At 37.5% G+C, this 12,620-nt stretch overlaps 1 protein-coding gene across 1 annotated transcript in view; it reads right to left on the reverse strand.

Annotated features, from left to right (window-relative positions):
- Window positions 1-6,844: 6,844 nt before the first annotated feature.
- Window positions 6,845-12,620, reverse strand: part of TENM1 (teneurin transmembrane protein 1) — an 887,850-nt gene continuing 882,074 nt past the window's right edge. Inside the window, exons 33-35 of the mRNA XM_061137497.1 lie at window positions 10,653-11,873; window positions 9,922-10,064; window positions 6,845-7,759 (exon numbers count right to left, since the gene is read on the reverse strand). Coding sequence (XP_060993480.1) covers window positions 7,001-7,759; window positions 9,922-10,064; window positions 10,653-11,873 — 2,123 coding nt within the window. The 3' untranslated portion in view covers window positions 6,845-7,000. The remainder of the gene's footprint in view (window positions 7,760-9,921; window positions 10,065-10,652; window positions 11,874-12,620) is intronic.

Raw genomic sequence — 12,620 nt, forward strand, 5'->3', positions numbered from 1 at the left:
GGTGTAAATAATTTTTACCCTAATTTGTTCATTCTGGAATAATCCTAAAAGTATGAATTGTTTGCATGTTCCTTTACCAGAGTCTTTTTCGAAAAAACTTTTTTTTGAATCATCTATGGTTTATCCTATTTTAATAAAGTATTTGAAAGCTTTATTTTCCTAATTTGTCTTAAAATATTCCTTTCAAAAATATTCAACGATATCAAAGCTATTGATATACTAAATAAAGCATTGATGAAGGTCATCTTACTTCTCTTATTGGACTAATTCACTGAAAAAGGTAAGTGCTTTTCTGATTTTGCTACTGTCAAATTTTCCAGTTGATGTGTCTACCCACTGTGTCTTCTTTTGCTGGCCTTTTATTCATTGTTTTTTTTTTTCCACTTTTTCTTTCCTGGCGTGAGCATCCTTGCTATTTCCCAATATATAATAGCTTGCACCTTTACAGAAAGGTCATATCCTTGCCATATCTAAAATATTGCCATGCTAACATATACCCATAAGATGCTGAGTAAAGGCAGAAAAATGCACATATATTTCTACATGTACACCTTTCTTTAGGGAAAAAAAAGTGTGTCAGCAAGCCCATGAGGAACATGACAGTTTATCAAATACTTGTTCATTTCCTCTGAAATTTGTTCTTAAGGTCAGTAGGAAGACAAGCTTAGATAACTGTCCATTTGGCTGTTGCAGGCAGGGAACCTTTGTGGTAGTACATAGGCAGAATACGCCTACGGGGGATATTAACTCTGATTAACTCTTCTGGTATAAATCGAGGGCTGGATTTAAGATATTATTTGTGGTAGAATGGATAGAGAATTTAAAATGTGAGAACCAGCTTTAAAATCAGTTAAGAATGTTTAGATGTCAGCTTATGTTTTATTTGATTCACTTTATTGAGTTCAGAATCCAAAGTCTATTAATAATAAAACTCAGATTTGCCCTTGAGCATTTCAAGGTTATAAGATGCCTAGTCTTCCTGTTAGTGGGCTATAAATTCAACTTTGTTGCCTATGTTTGCCCTTGCAGTAAATGGGACACCATAATTCTGCAGTTTGCAGCTCAGGGTGAAGTTAAACTGCCCAATTTGGACACTTTCATAATTTGGGCTCATTGGCCCAACTTGTAGTAAAAGGCTGGAATTTCATCATTAGGTCATTTGCTTTTTAAATGAATATTTTTATGTGGAAATAATATAACAAACCTGATCAACTGGAGAGAGCCCATCAAAGTAACAAATGAGACTTGAATTTGCTTTTTTGGCTTTGTCACTGATTATGCCAGTGATGTACAGTAAGTCAGTCTGTTGCTAGTATCGCATTTGCCAAACAGGAACAATTAAGTCTTGCTCCCCTTATAGGACTATTGAGATACTAGACTTAAATAAATTCACAGTAGTAATATTACTAAATGTTTAAATAGCATTGATATTCAAAGATCTCTGAAAGTGAGCGTGACTAGGGAAGAAACATGGAGAAATCCCTTATTTCCTTTATAATTCTCTCAGTGTACGAGCTCTTTCTTTTTGAACTGAGGGTGAGATGCGTAGGTTGAAAAAACAATCTCCAGGTGATACTAATATATCCCAGCTACACTCCCCACCCCCATCGCTTTTTTTGTTGATTGGTTGAAACAATCAGGATTGTCTTCTGCTCTGTGAATCTTTTCAAGGTATCTCTATATATTGGTGAATAAAAAAGCACAGGGCGTTTGAGAGTGGTGTAAATTCCAGGATTTCAAGCAAAGTGCAATAACCGCCTGTTTGGATTATATGTACTCCATTACCATCACGATGAATTTTGGAAAATCTGTTGGCCAGCTTTCCCAGTGTCACTCGTAAATGTCTTTTTGTGAAAAGTAAGTGCCAAAGGGCCATTGTAACTGCCCAGGACTTTGGGCCGCAGAAGAGTTGTTATTTTTTAGTCTCTCCTGATCGCCTTCCCTGGCCCATTCATTTCTTTGCCAGTGCATTGGGTTGCCTTGCTCTCCTAGCTCCCTCCCACCCCTGTTTTTCAATCCTTAATTTTCTTTCTATTGCCGAGAAAGGCATCAACAGGAGGGAGGACCTTTCTAAGTCCTAGCCTAGAGGCTTTTAAACTTGAAACAGCTACTCTTTCTTTTTTTTATTAAATGGTCATTGGTGTCAGCGATCCTGTATGTATGAAAAATAAAAGTGAAAAGATGTCCTCTTACGATTAGTGCCTTTTTGATTTCTACACCTATATTTTCAAGATTATGCAGTTTTATTGTTCTCTGTTAGGGAGCCACTTTTCAAATCTCAGGTGACCAGACTGACTTGAGAATGCAGTTTGGCGCATGAATAAAATGAGACACAGTGTTCATTTGTCGTTTTATTTTTTAAAAATGAAATATTCAAAGTACTGTTTTGTTTCAAATATCAACACATAATGTTTACCTTTAAATATTTACAGCATGTTGTTGTGATGCTCTGTAGAAAAATGCATGCTTCTGACCTGAAAGCCAGAGCAAAATGCAAAAGACCATTTAACTGCAGCCAGAGAACATGAACCTGTACAGTATCCAGTCACTTTTCAGCACAGGAGTGAGAGCAGGAATACAAAACTGGAACCTATTGTTTCCTAGCAACATGGCTCAGGCCATTATAACACAATTTCCAGTATGATTAGAACCTCTAACTGTTGTTATATAGAAACTGAAAATCTTGGCATACACTGTAAACATCTTTACTTCTCATGAGAAAGTAAGCAGCTAAAAAGAATATTTTTCTGACGTAAAGGCTATACTTCTCTTTTTCACCTTCTCTCTTACTGATGCTTTTGCCAGAAGAATAGTAAAGATTTAGACATTGTCATGAATCATACAAGTAAAATATTTTTCAAGGACACAATCTGATATACTAACATTTATTTAAGAGGTTAAAGTCCACCACTAAATCTAAGGAAAGATTTTTTTAACTGCCAAACACATTTCCTTTGACAAATAATGTAAGATGACAACTGCCAAGACAAAATCCACAGCAAGTTTAACTCTAACTATTTTCAGTTACTGTTTAGGAAGTAATTTCTTCTTATACACAGCAGTATATTTGGTCCTTAATAGCTTTCACATGAAGGACACACTGATACAGTCACTATTTTGTGGTTGAATTATTTTTTGTTGTTTGTTGTTTTCTGTTTTTTTTTTTTTGTTTTGCTTTTCTGTTTTTTTTGTTTTTTTTTGTTTTTGTGTGTTTTTTTTTTTTTTTTTTGCAGAATAAAGAACCTTACAGAAGGCTGTGGAAGAGCAGTCTGAGATCTGAAGTACTACTCAGGTCAGCTATGTGTATGTGAGTTCCTCCAAGAACACAAAAATGTTGCATCTAATCTGTAGCCTTCTGTTTTTCCAGAAGCTATAATACATTTCAGTCTCTCCAAAAGTTCCTTTCCACACTTGATTACTGTACTTTTGCTTCCATTACCACTGAATTCCATTACAATTGCTCTTACAGGAACATATCTTTATAAATGCAAAAACTGTCCTGACTCTCTTAGGTGATATTACAGTGGGGCCTGGTCTGGTTAAAAAAAATTTGTTTTCAAAAAAATGAAAGAGAAGAGAAAAGTAGTAGAAACAACATGATAGGATGCTTGAAACTGTGTCAACAGTAATGAAAAAAACCTTATGAAAATCAGAATTTAACTGTATACCTCTCTACATAGCACGTGAATTCCAAATTATGCATTGTTAAGTTTTCATATATTTGGCTATGTTGTATATATTATATTATATATATAGTCTATATATTACAGATCTTCTAGATAAATTGACAGTAAAGGACACACTTATTTTATACATTATTTTGTTGGGTTACAAATTAAACCCAATAAAGCCTATTTATATGGTGAGTGTTTTACTAAAAATTAGTATGAATTGGGCTATATTTCCCTTTCCTTCAGGAGTCATGCTTCTAATCAGTAATGACTAGAATGACAACTAAAAAGAAATATATTTAAATGTCTGTTCAACTGTGAACTTCTCAGCTCTTTTGGACCTCTAGACTGTAGTGCAAGAGTCAAAACAAAAGAAAACAAACAAGTAAAATGGGCCTAACTAGGAAAAAGAAACAATCACAGAGTATTCCCTGCTTCCAGCCCAGAACAGTCTTCCTAGGAGAGCCCAACTACCGTGCTCTCACTCAAGCTGACTTGAAGGCTGTGTGGCTGTGTAGTAGTGTCAGCTGCAAGTCTTCTGGGTATGAGAAATTCATGTATTTCTCTTTAAAATGCTTTTACTTTCATCAGGAAATGCAAACGAATTGTTCTTTCATTAAACTTCATAACTACAAGTCAATAAAGGCATTCTTTGTATTCAGATGAACAGGAAGTGACGTATTCAATAGCTCCACGTTCTTATTAAGAAATGCCAAATGTTTCTCTTAGATTTACTACTCATTAGTGTGCTAACCTTTTAGGTTTTTTTCCTCTTTCCTCCAAAAGACTTTGGAAGTGGTAAAGAGAACAGTAACAGTTCAAGGCAGTATTAGAACCACAGGTGTAAGTGATAAAAAGTGCATTTCCTGAATATAATACAAATATAACTTTAAGAAACCAAAGGCACAAACTAAATAAATATGTATTACAAACTAGAAATGCACAGTTCAAGGTAATTACTATTAAGTAAAAGCTTCAAATACTTGTTTCTAATGGGTATTTAAAGCAGTTTGAAAATGATACATCATCAGTGAATTGCAAAAAAGTATAATCGCTTAAAATATAAGCAAAATAGACTCTAATATTGACATCTTGGATTAGTGATAAAATACATCATCACATTTATGAATGTACTCTCTATATACAGTTCATAAATCATTTTTCCATTGATTTAAAAGAACATCAGAGGTTCTAGGAACTTAAGGTCCATTTTTAGGCTGGTGTGGAGGTATTCAAATTTTCAACAAGTTTGTGAGTAATTTTAGAATCCTGTCCTGATAAATACTATACCATTAACACAGGCCTGATTCAGGGGAAAAAACCCCAATAATATGGTTGTAGTCTGGATTAGTAATCTCTTGAGCTGGTGTACTGCCAATTAAAAAGAGAGATGAGTTCATCATGAATTCTCTCTCTCTCTCAGAACATGTGTGTAAGAATGTGGTAGTCCCAACCGGAAGGTTTTAAAAATGAAATGTTTGGATACACCCTCCCCTGCTGTCTGTGGGTCCTTGCCTTTCACTCACTATACTTTGTGTAGCTAGGAGTCAGACTCTTGAAAAACCTTAATGTGAGCCTGGATTCTGACTTTGCATATTTTCCAAAAAGAGTGTCATCACAAAGCAAGGCACTGACCCCACACCGCATTTAGGTAGTGGCTGGCAAGAATCCAAACTGTGACATTTCATCACAAATTCTCCTTCAGACACAGCAAATGTCCAGACTGGGTGATGAAAAGTGCTGAAGCTGGCTCAGGGGAATTCTCCACAGGCCACATTGTGCTGTCCTGTATTTTCATTTGTGGTAACTCAATTGCACAGCAGCTTACAAACTCTTTGTCACTGGGCACGAATCTCCCAGTTCACCAAGGGGCTCTTCTTGGATGACAGGATTCATACAGATTGAGAAACTGCAGCTGATATTAACACTAATCCTGATCTTTTTTCTGAATTTTAAATGATCACAGAACAAAATAACCCTTCCTGGAAAATAGCTATTTTCCTAGGCAGGAGAGATGATTAAATAAAAAATAAATGGGCAAAGACAGAGAACTAAAATAACTATCCATATAAATTATCTTAGTAAAAAATAGTCTGCCTCTCTATAATTAGTTGAAATGTGTTAGGTTGGAAAGGACTCAATTAAATTTCCTGACTATGGCTGGGAGATGTTCAATACAGAATTGTACATTGAAATATAAATCTAAGCGGGGTGAAACAATGTGGCAGCGACTTCCGTGATGTTTAGTTTGGTCTTCCCGTTGGTACTTTCCTTTCACCTTGGTATTACGTCTTTTTTTTGTTTTTCTTGTTTTAAGGTTTTGGCTCTTCTGATTTTCTGCAGTAGTAGTGAGTGTAATGTATCGACACCACAGGCATGTATGTCTGTGAAAGCCTTTTTTTTGTATCAGAATCACACTTTGTAGTAAATTACCTTTCATGTGCACGAAACCATTGGATTAGTGTATAAATACTGAATCACGAATGTGAAACTATGACCAAAACACACCCTATATATAAATGAGAAATTCCTACCCGGGTTAATAAAAGCTATGTTTACATGACACCAATACAGCTGGACAACTGAGTACAAAATGTAGTCAAAACAGGTTGGGTGGGAGGAGTTTCATTGGCCAGCTGCCTTGGTATCATGTATACACAAGCAGATAGTGGCAATTGGGTTTGGTGACCACACCCACAGGGAAGCGTGGTAGACGGAACCCAGCCACCACACGCCAAAACACAGCACAACAACATGGCATTTATTTCAACAAGCAAGGAGGAATTATCAGGGAGGAAGGGTAAATGGGTCCTGATTCTAGGAGATGGTGGCCGAGGACATTTTACACTTCTTTCGAAGTTTCCTGTAACAGATCTGGAACATGTGAAAGAGCTGGTAGTCTTTCGAAACACACGGCTCAGATCCTATTGCACCACCTTCCAAATAGCCCGCAAGTTCTGCCAACAGCTGAGTATGTAACCTTATGTCACAACAGAGAACCTCGGGTTCTTGCTTTATATTTGAACATCTGCATGGCTCAACAAATTGAAAGTGGTGCTTGCTGAAAACTTTTTTTTTTTTTAGTTGTTTGAGTTCTACTTGTGTTATTTTGAATACTGCCACACAAGAACTAAAAATCTGTCATTTCTTAGAGAGTTTAAACAAACAATATTAAAATACCATCTTCTGTCACATTGAAAGGCAGTTGGATATGTTTTTCCTCCATATTTACATATACAGAGTTCTGATCTAGAAAACCGATACAATAAACCATTGTATGTTTTAAAAACAGGCAGTCTTTGGTGACGCAAAGGCAGAGATTTTTTTTGTTACCTCCTGCCTATTTCGCTCTGTCTCATAAAGTGAATATTACTGGCACTGTCAGAAAGTTCTAAATACTGCTCGACAGACAGAACAAAATACCCATCATAACCTTGCACTCTCCCGGTACTCAGCAGCTGCTGTTTCTCCCCCTCTGTCCACGCCCGGATCCCCTCTTCCCCTTCTTGCAGCCTTCTTTGTTCCTTAGTCCAGGCCTGGGCCACTGCGCGCTGTCTGGCGATCTCCAACACGTGGTTCTTCTCCTCTTCGACAGTCGTCCCATACCGGATGTTGAAGCACAGAGCCCCATGCTGGAGCTGGATATCTGCAAACCGTCTAGTCCTCCCATTCAACACAGAAGTCATCTGGGACACGGTGACATTGACACCGTTCTCCAGAATGCGCCTCCCCCCAGTGTTACCAATGAGCACCAGGTCTTCCTCCAGAGACCCGAGCTTAATGAAGTAGTGTGTGTCCCTCCCCTCTATGGTAAAATGTAGGTTTTCCAGGTAATGAGCATTGTTGAGAATGGCAGCCAGCCGCCTGCTATCTTCATTGGCTACTCCTATAATATCGGCTGTTACAATGCCATCCTTGATGGCGAATTTTATACCTTTGCCAAAAACAGAAGGGACAGCGGCAAACCTTGGTTGCTTCCCTCCTTCAGGGCACCGTCCATCACCATATCGGGGAGTCATAGGAAGTTGGTCCAAGGAAATGAAATTCCTGAGCTGTTTCTGGAGCTCACATTGAATACCCAGGATGGTCTAGGAAAGAAGAAAGGCACAGAGCAAGTGTAGCAGAGGATTAGACACCTGTCATGTGCTTGGTGATCGTAGAAAGCAAAGGTTTGCCAGGTTGCTTTCTCCTTTCCTTAATTTGCTGGTTTGTGATTTAAAAACAAGCCTAATTTGGAATCTCTTCACCCGAGTTTTGGAAAGGAAAAGACTAACAGGTGATTTGATTACCTGTCATATATTTCTTGATATCTTGGTGAGTTAAGGGTTAAGCATAAGCAAATAGATTCAAATTTGATACTACAGAATCCAAGAGCTAGAAGGCACTTAAGTGGGTCTGTGTGTGTGCTGAGTTGTTTCAGTCATGTCTGACCCTTTGTGACCCTGTGGACCGTAGCCCGTAGCTCCTCTGTCCATGGGGTTCTTCAGGTAAGAATACTGGAGTGGGTTGCTGTGCCCTCTTCCAGGGGATCTTCCCAACCTAGGGATCAAACCCAGGTCTCTTACATCTCCTGCATTGGCAGGTGCATTCTTTATCACAAGTGCCACGTGGGAAGCTCCCCCTAAACAAAGACACTTTAGTTTTTACAATTCAACAGACATTGACTAGCTGTTTATTACTGGATGTAGAGTAATATATTAGCCACAGTGAGGTATAAAGAGATGGTATAAGGCATCATTCTTAATTTCAAGTAGCTCATGATCTTATTTTTTTTTTTTTAGAGTGGTTAGAAATAGTACCCTTGGTAAGATGACATTTATTTATTTATTTATTTATTTTTATTAGTTGGAGGCTAATTACTTCACAACATTTCAGTGGGTTTTGTCATACATTGAGCTCATGATCTTATAAATAACAAGGGCAAATCAGCAAGTTCATGGGTCTTTTTATGTGGATTAAAAAAAAAACCAAACACTTTTGGGACCTTCCTGGTGGTCCAGTCCTTAAGAATCCACCTGCCAATGCAGGGGACACAGGTTTGATCCCTGGTCCCATGCACTCTAGTGTCTGTGCTCCATAGCAAGAGAAGACACTGCAATAAGAAGCCTGCATAACTCAAATGAAGAGTAGCCTCTGCCCGCTGCAACTAGGGAAAGACTTTGAGCAACAACAAAGACCCAGAGTGGCCAAAAATAAACATAAATAACTAAAAAAACTCTTTTTACCATGGCAGAGTTCAAACATATTAAGAAATAAACAAGAGAATAATGAACTTCCAGGTATCCATTTAAAAGCATCAGAAATTTCCAAAATTTTGCTAAACTTTTTGCTTGACTTTTAATTACAAAAAGCATTTACATGTTATATGTATTTACAAAAAGGGATGAGCCTCTGGTACCTACTTAGAATTGCTTTCACTTATAATTTTTTTATACTTGAATTTCAAGCCCTCCCACCCAAATTTCAGTTTTATTTTGTTAAAGCCATATATATATATATATATATATATATATATATATATATACACACATATATATTTGCAGACACAGATATTCCTCTTTCATTCATCTGAAAGAAAAAGTTCCTTCTTGCTTTCACTTTGTATCTCATTAAGTGATGGAATTTCTTGCTGAACTTTGAATGTTTTGGTATTCCTATATTTCCAGAGAGTTTCTAATATTTATTATTTTGCTTCATTGCTCTTACATACTTTTTCTTTATTAGAATAATTTTTTTGATTGCACTGTGCGGCATGCGGGATCCTAGTTCTCTGACCAGGAAATGAACCTGTGCCTCCTGAAATGCAAGCTCTGAGTCTTAACCACTGAGTCACCAGGTAAGTCCCATTTATCAGAATAATTTGTTATTCCCATGCTTCTAATGCACTATGCTCTGATTTATTTTTCAGTTGGAGATCTGATGTTTTATGTCTCTTAGAGAATAATTTTCTCTATATAGAATCCATAACTACCCATTTTAGAATCATGAAAGTTCAGTTCTACTTTCCTCTTGTCAGTCTACTGCAGCAGTCATCAAGTCACATGTTAGTCTTCTCTTTTCCCAAAGCTCCAATTCGCTGATCCTTTCCCCATGGAAGCTTTTATCCTACCTCTTCATTAATCATGGACATTTAAGTGGATAGTCAAGAAGACTCAAACAGAAGTAAGCACATATATGTTAATACTATTTCATGGTGTTGGATGCCCTTCTGTTTTTTCAGCTAAATAGGGATGGTAAAACATTTACTAACCTTTCCAGGATCCCACTCTTGAGTTTTTGTCTGAAGCTGTAGAAGCTCATAAGTTAATTCCAAATTTTCTAATTCTGGTTTGGGAAATCCAGGTAGTACATTGTGTAATTGGAAACCAAATAGCTCCAACCAACTTCCAATATCTGTGAGACACAAAATTTAAAAGAAAAAAAAAACATTATAAAGCCCATACTTTACAACTTTTGTGGAAAGCTTGAAAGATGCCTTTCCTGCCTTTGATATGTTTAGCCAATGGTAAGTTAGGGATAAGCTTCCCTTTGTGTCACTCACTCTAAAACATCTGATCCTTTCTCTGGGGAAATCTTTTGAGTCATGGATAATCATAGAGATTGGCTCAGTTTACTGTGTGGAAATTCTTAGTGTGGTAGTGGTATTAAGGCCACACAGACTCTGGTATTAGATTTGTTTGATGCAACAGAATCTTGATTTTTCTTCTGTGGAATTATTTGTAGAAGCTTTTAAGAGTGAAAACTATGAACAGAAAGCTTAAAAGGAAAGAAGAAAATGTACTAGGATGCAAAAGTATCATGTTTTACGCCAACGTGTACAGTTCTGCTCACTCAAGAAGGCTAAGGAAGAGATTGCACAATAACTTGTGGGCTAGCTGGCAGGAAGAGGAAGCATCTTTACAAAGGCATTGAGATTATGTGATAAACACCAGGGAGCGTTTTCTCTTTACTTTAGCATAAAGCATTACGCCATTTAAATACCTGTGGTATACTTGGCAACATCTTGAATTTTGCCAACAGGGTAGTTATTTTCAAAGGAATAGAGGTTGAATGGTTTAGGAAGGAGGTTCAACTGTTTCCATATGTGATGATTAGGTGTCGTCCATCGACCAGCAACAACATCATAATCCCTTTGCCCCAGGTGCACTAGTTTAGTAAGGAAATCATAGAGTCCTCCATGAAAACCAATGATGACCTGAAAGTCAGGATAAGTGTCATGATAGATATCTCCATAAGGTGTGTACAGTATCTCTTTGATCACCTGACCCCGACTGCTGAACACAGCTAGTGGGGTGCCTGTATTATCACAGGCTACGTAATATTCTTCACCACTGCTTAGCTCCATGGCAATAAGGTGACCTTGGAGATCATAATACAGGGATGTAATCTCTGAGCTGGTGTGGTTGTACAAATGAGTAACTCTTATGGGGTTGGCAAGGTCTGCATAAAAGAACTGGAGGTGCTGTCCAGGGCTGGACTTACTGGCCACACGTCGCCCAAGCCCATCATAGTAATACTGCACAGTCCAGCCAGAAGCCTTATTGTAGGCTTTCTGCAACAGACCATTAGAATTATATTCAAATACATCATTTCCCCTCTGTCTCAGAAAGCCATCTTCATCCATCTTGTACTGAATTTCTCCAAGTCTGGTGATGCGATCTCGGAGGTCATATCGGAGAGGAGTAAGACGAGCACTATTCCCATGGCTTAAGAGGTTGATGTTCCCATTCAGATCATAACTATAACGCCACTGGGTTTTATCGTTTACAGAAACAGTTTGAAGTTGCCCATCGGCATCATATTCATAGAAGTATCTTGTTATATTGGCATCTACTCCTACTCTGATATCACATATTACCATTCGGCCCATATTATCGTATTGAATAGTCATCCAGTAGGCAATTGCCTTTAGGATTTCATACTGGACTTCAATGACTTGTCCATTGGCGCTGAAGATCTTGGTGTGCTTCATCACGGTAGTAGTTATGACTTGATTCAAATCGTAATTAATTACACTGAATTTTCCAAACTGCTCTGTTCGACCAGAGACATCGACGTATCGGTACAGATCTATGGGCAAAGGGGTTTCATTGATCACAGCTTGCATGCTGGTGACACGGAAGTTGTTGTAGCTGTAGTCAAAGCGAGCATTCACAAGGCCTTCTTCACTGAATCTGAAAATCTGGCGCCCAATAAGAGGTCCTGAAGGGGTCAAAATAAAAATCATGAGAATAATATGAGAGGCTCAATGTTGAACAATCAGAAAGTTCTAGTGTTCTTTTCTTTAGTACTGATGTTTTTACACTCAAAATGAAATATTAGAGATTGATGTTTGATATCTAATGCCCGGACATCTCATCTCATAGATACATATTTTCATCATTGTGGTCACCAAATATGAAAAAAACTTAAAATACTGCATATTATAGTTATAGAATAATTTAATTATAGGAACTTCAGAAGTAATAACCCATTCCCAACTACCTAACCAGTAGTTGAAGTGATGAAACTGATATTATAAACATGCTCTCTTTTTATAATTACTGCCAAAAATACTTTCAGTTCATTTAACCCGTGCAACTGAACTGAACTGACAAGGTCAGAAGGTCAGGTTTTGACCAAATCCAGTATTCAAGTAACTGGATTTTAGTATTTTATAAACCCACAGGATGAAATATAATACAAAATGGTGACTTGTGAAGACATGTTGCCATCAACTGAGGCTTACAAAGGTTACACAAGGCTTGCACTAGTTTCAGTGAGGCTCATATCTTTGGGACTTTGAGTGAGACTTTGCATCTTTGGGACGATTTGGTGGTGAGTAGGGATGGGTGCCCAGTTAGACTAGGTACTTAGAGTTCAACTTTCTTGAGGACTGAGAGAAAGAGAAATGCACTGTATTTTTTAAGGAATTGGCTTTCACACCATCTATCATATATTTTTCATTTT

The sequence above is a fragment of the Dama dama genome, chromosome X, assembly GCF_033118175.1.
Source record: "Dama dama isolate Ldn47 chromosome X, ASM3311817v1, whole genome shotgun sequence".
Classification (NCBI taxonomy): domain Eukaryota; kingdom Metazoa; phylum Chordata; class Mammalia; order Artiodactyla; family Cervidae; genus Dama; species Dama dama.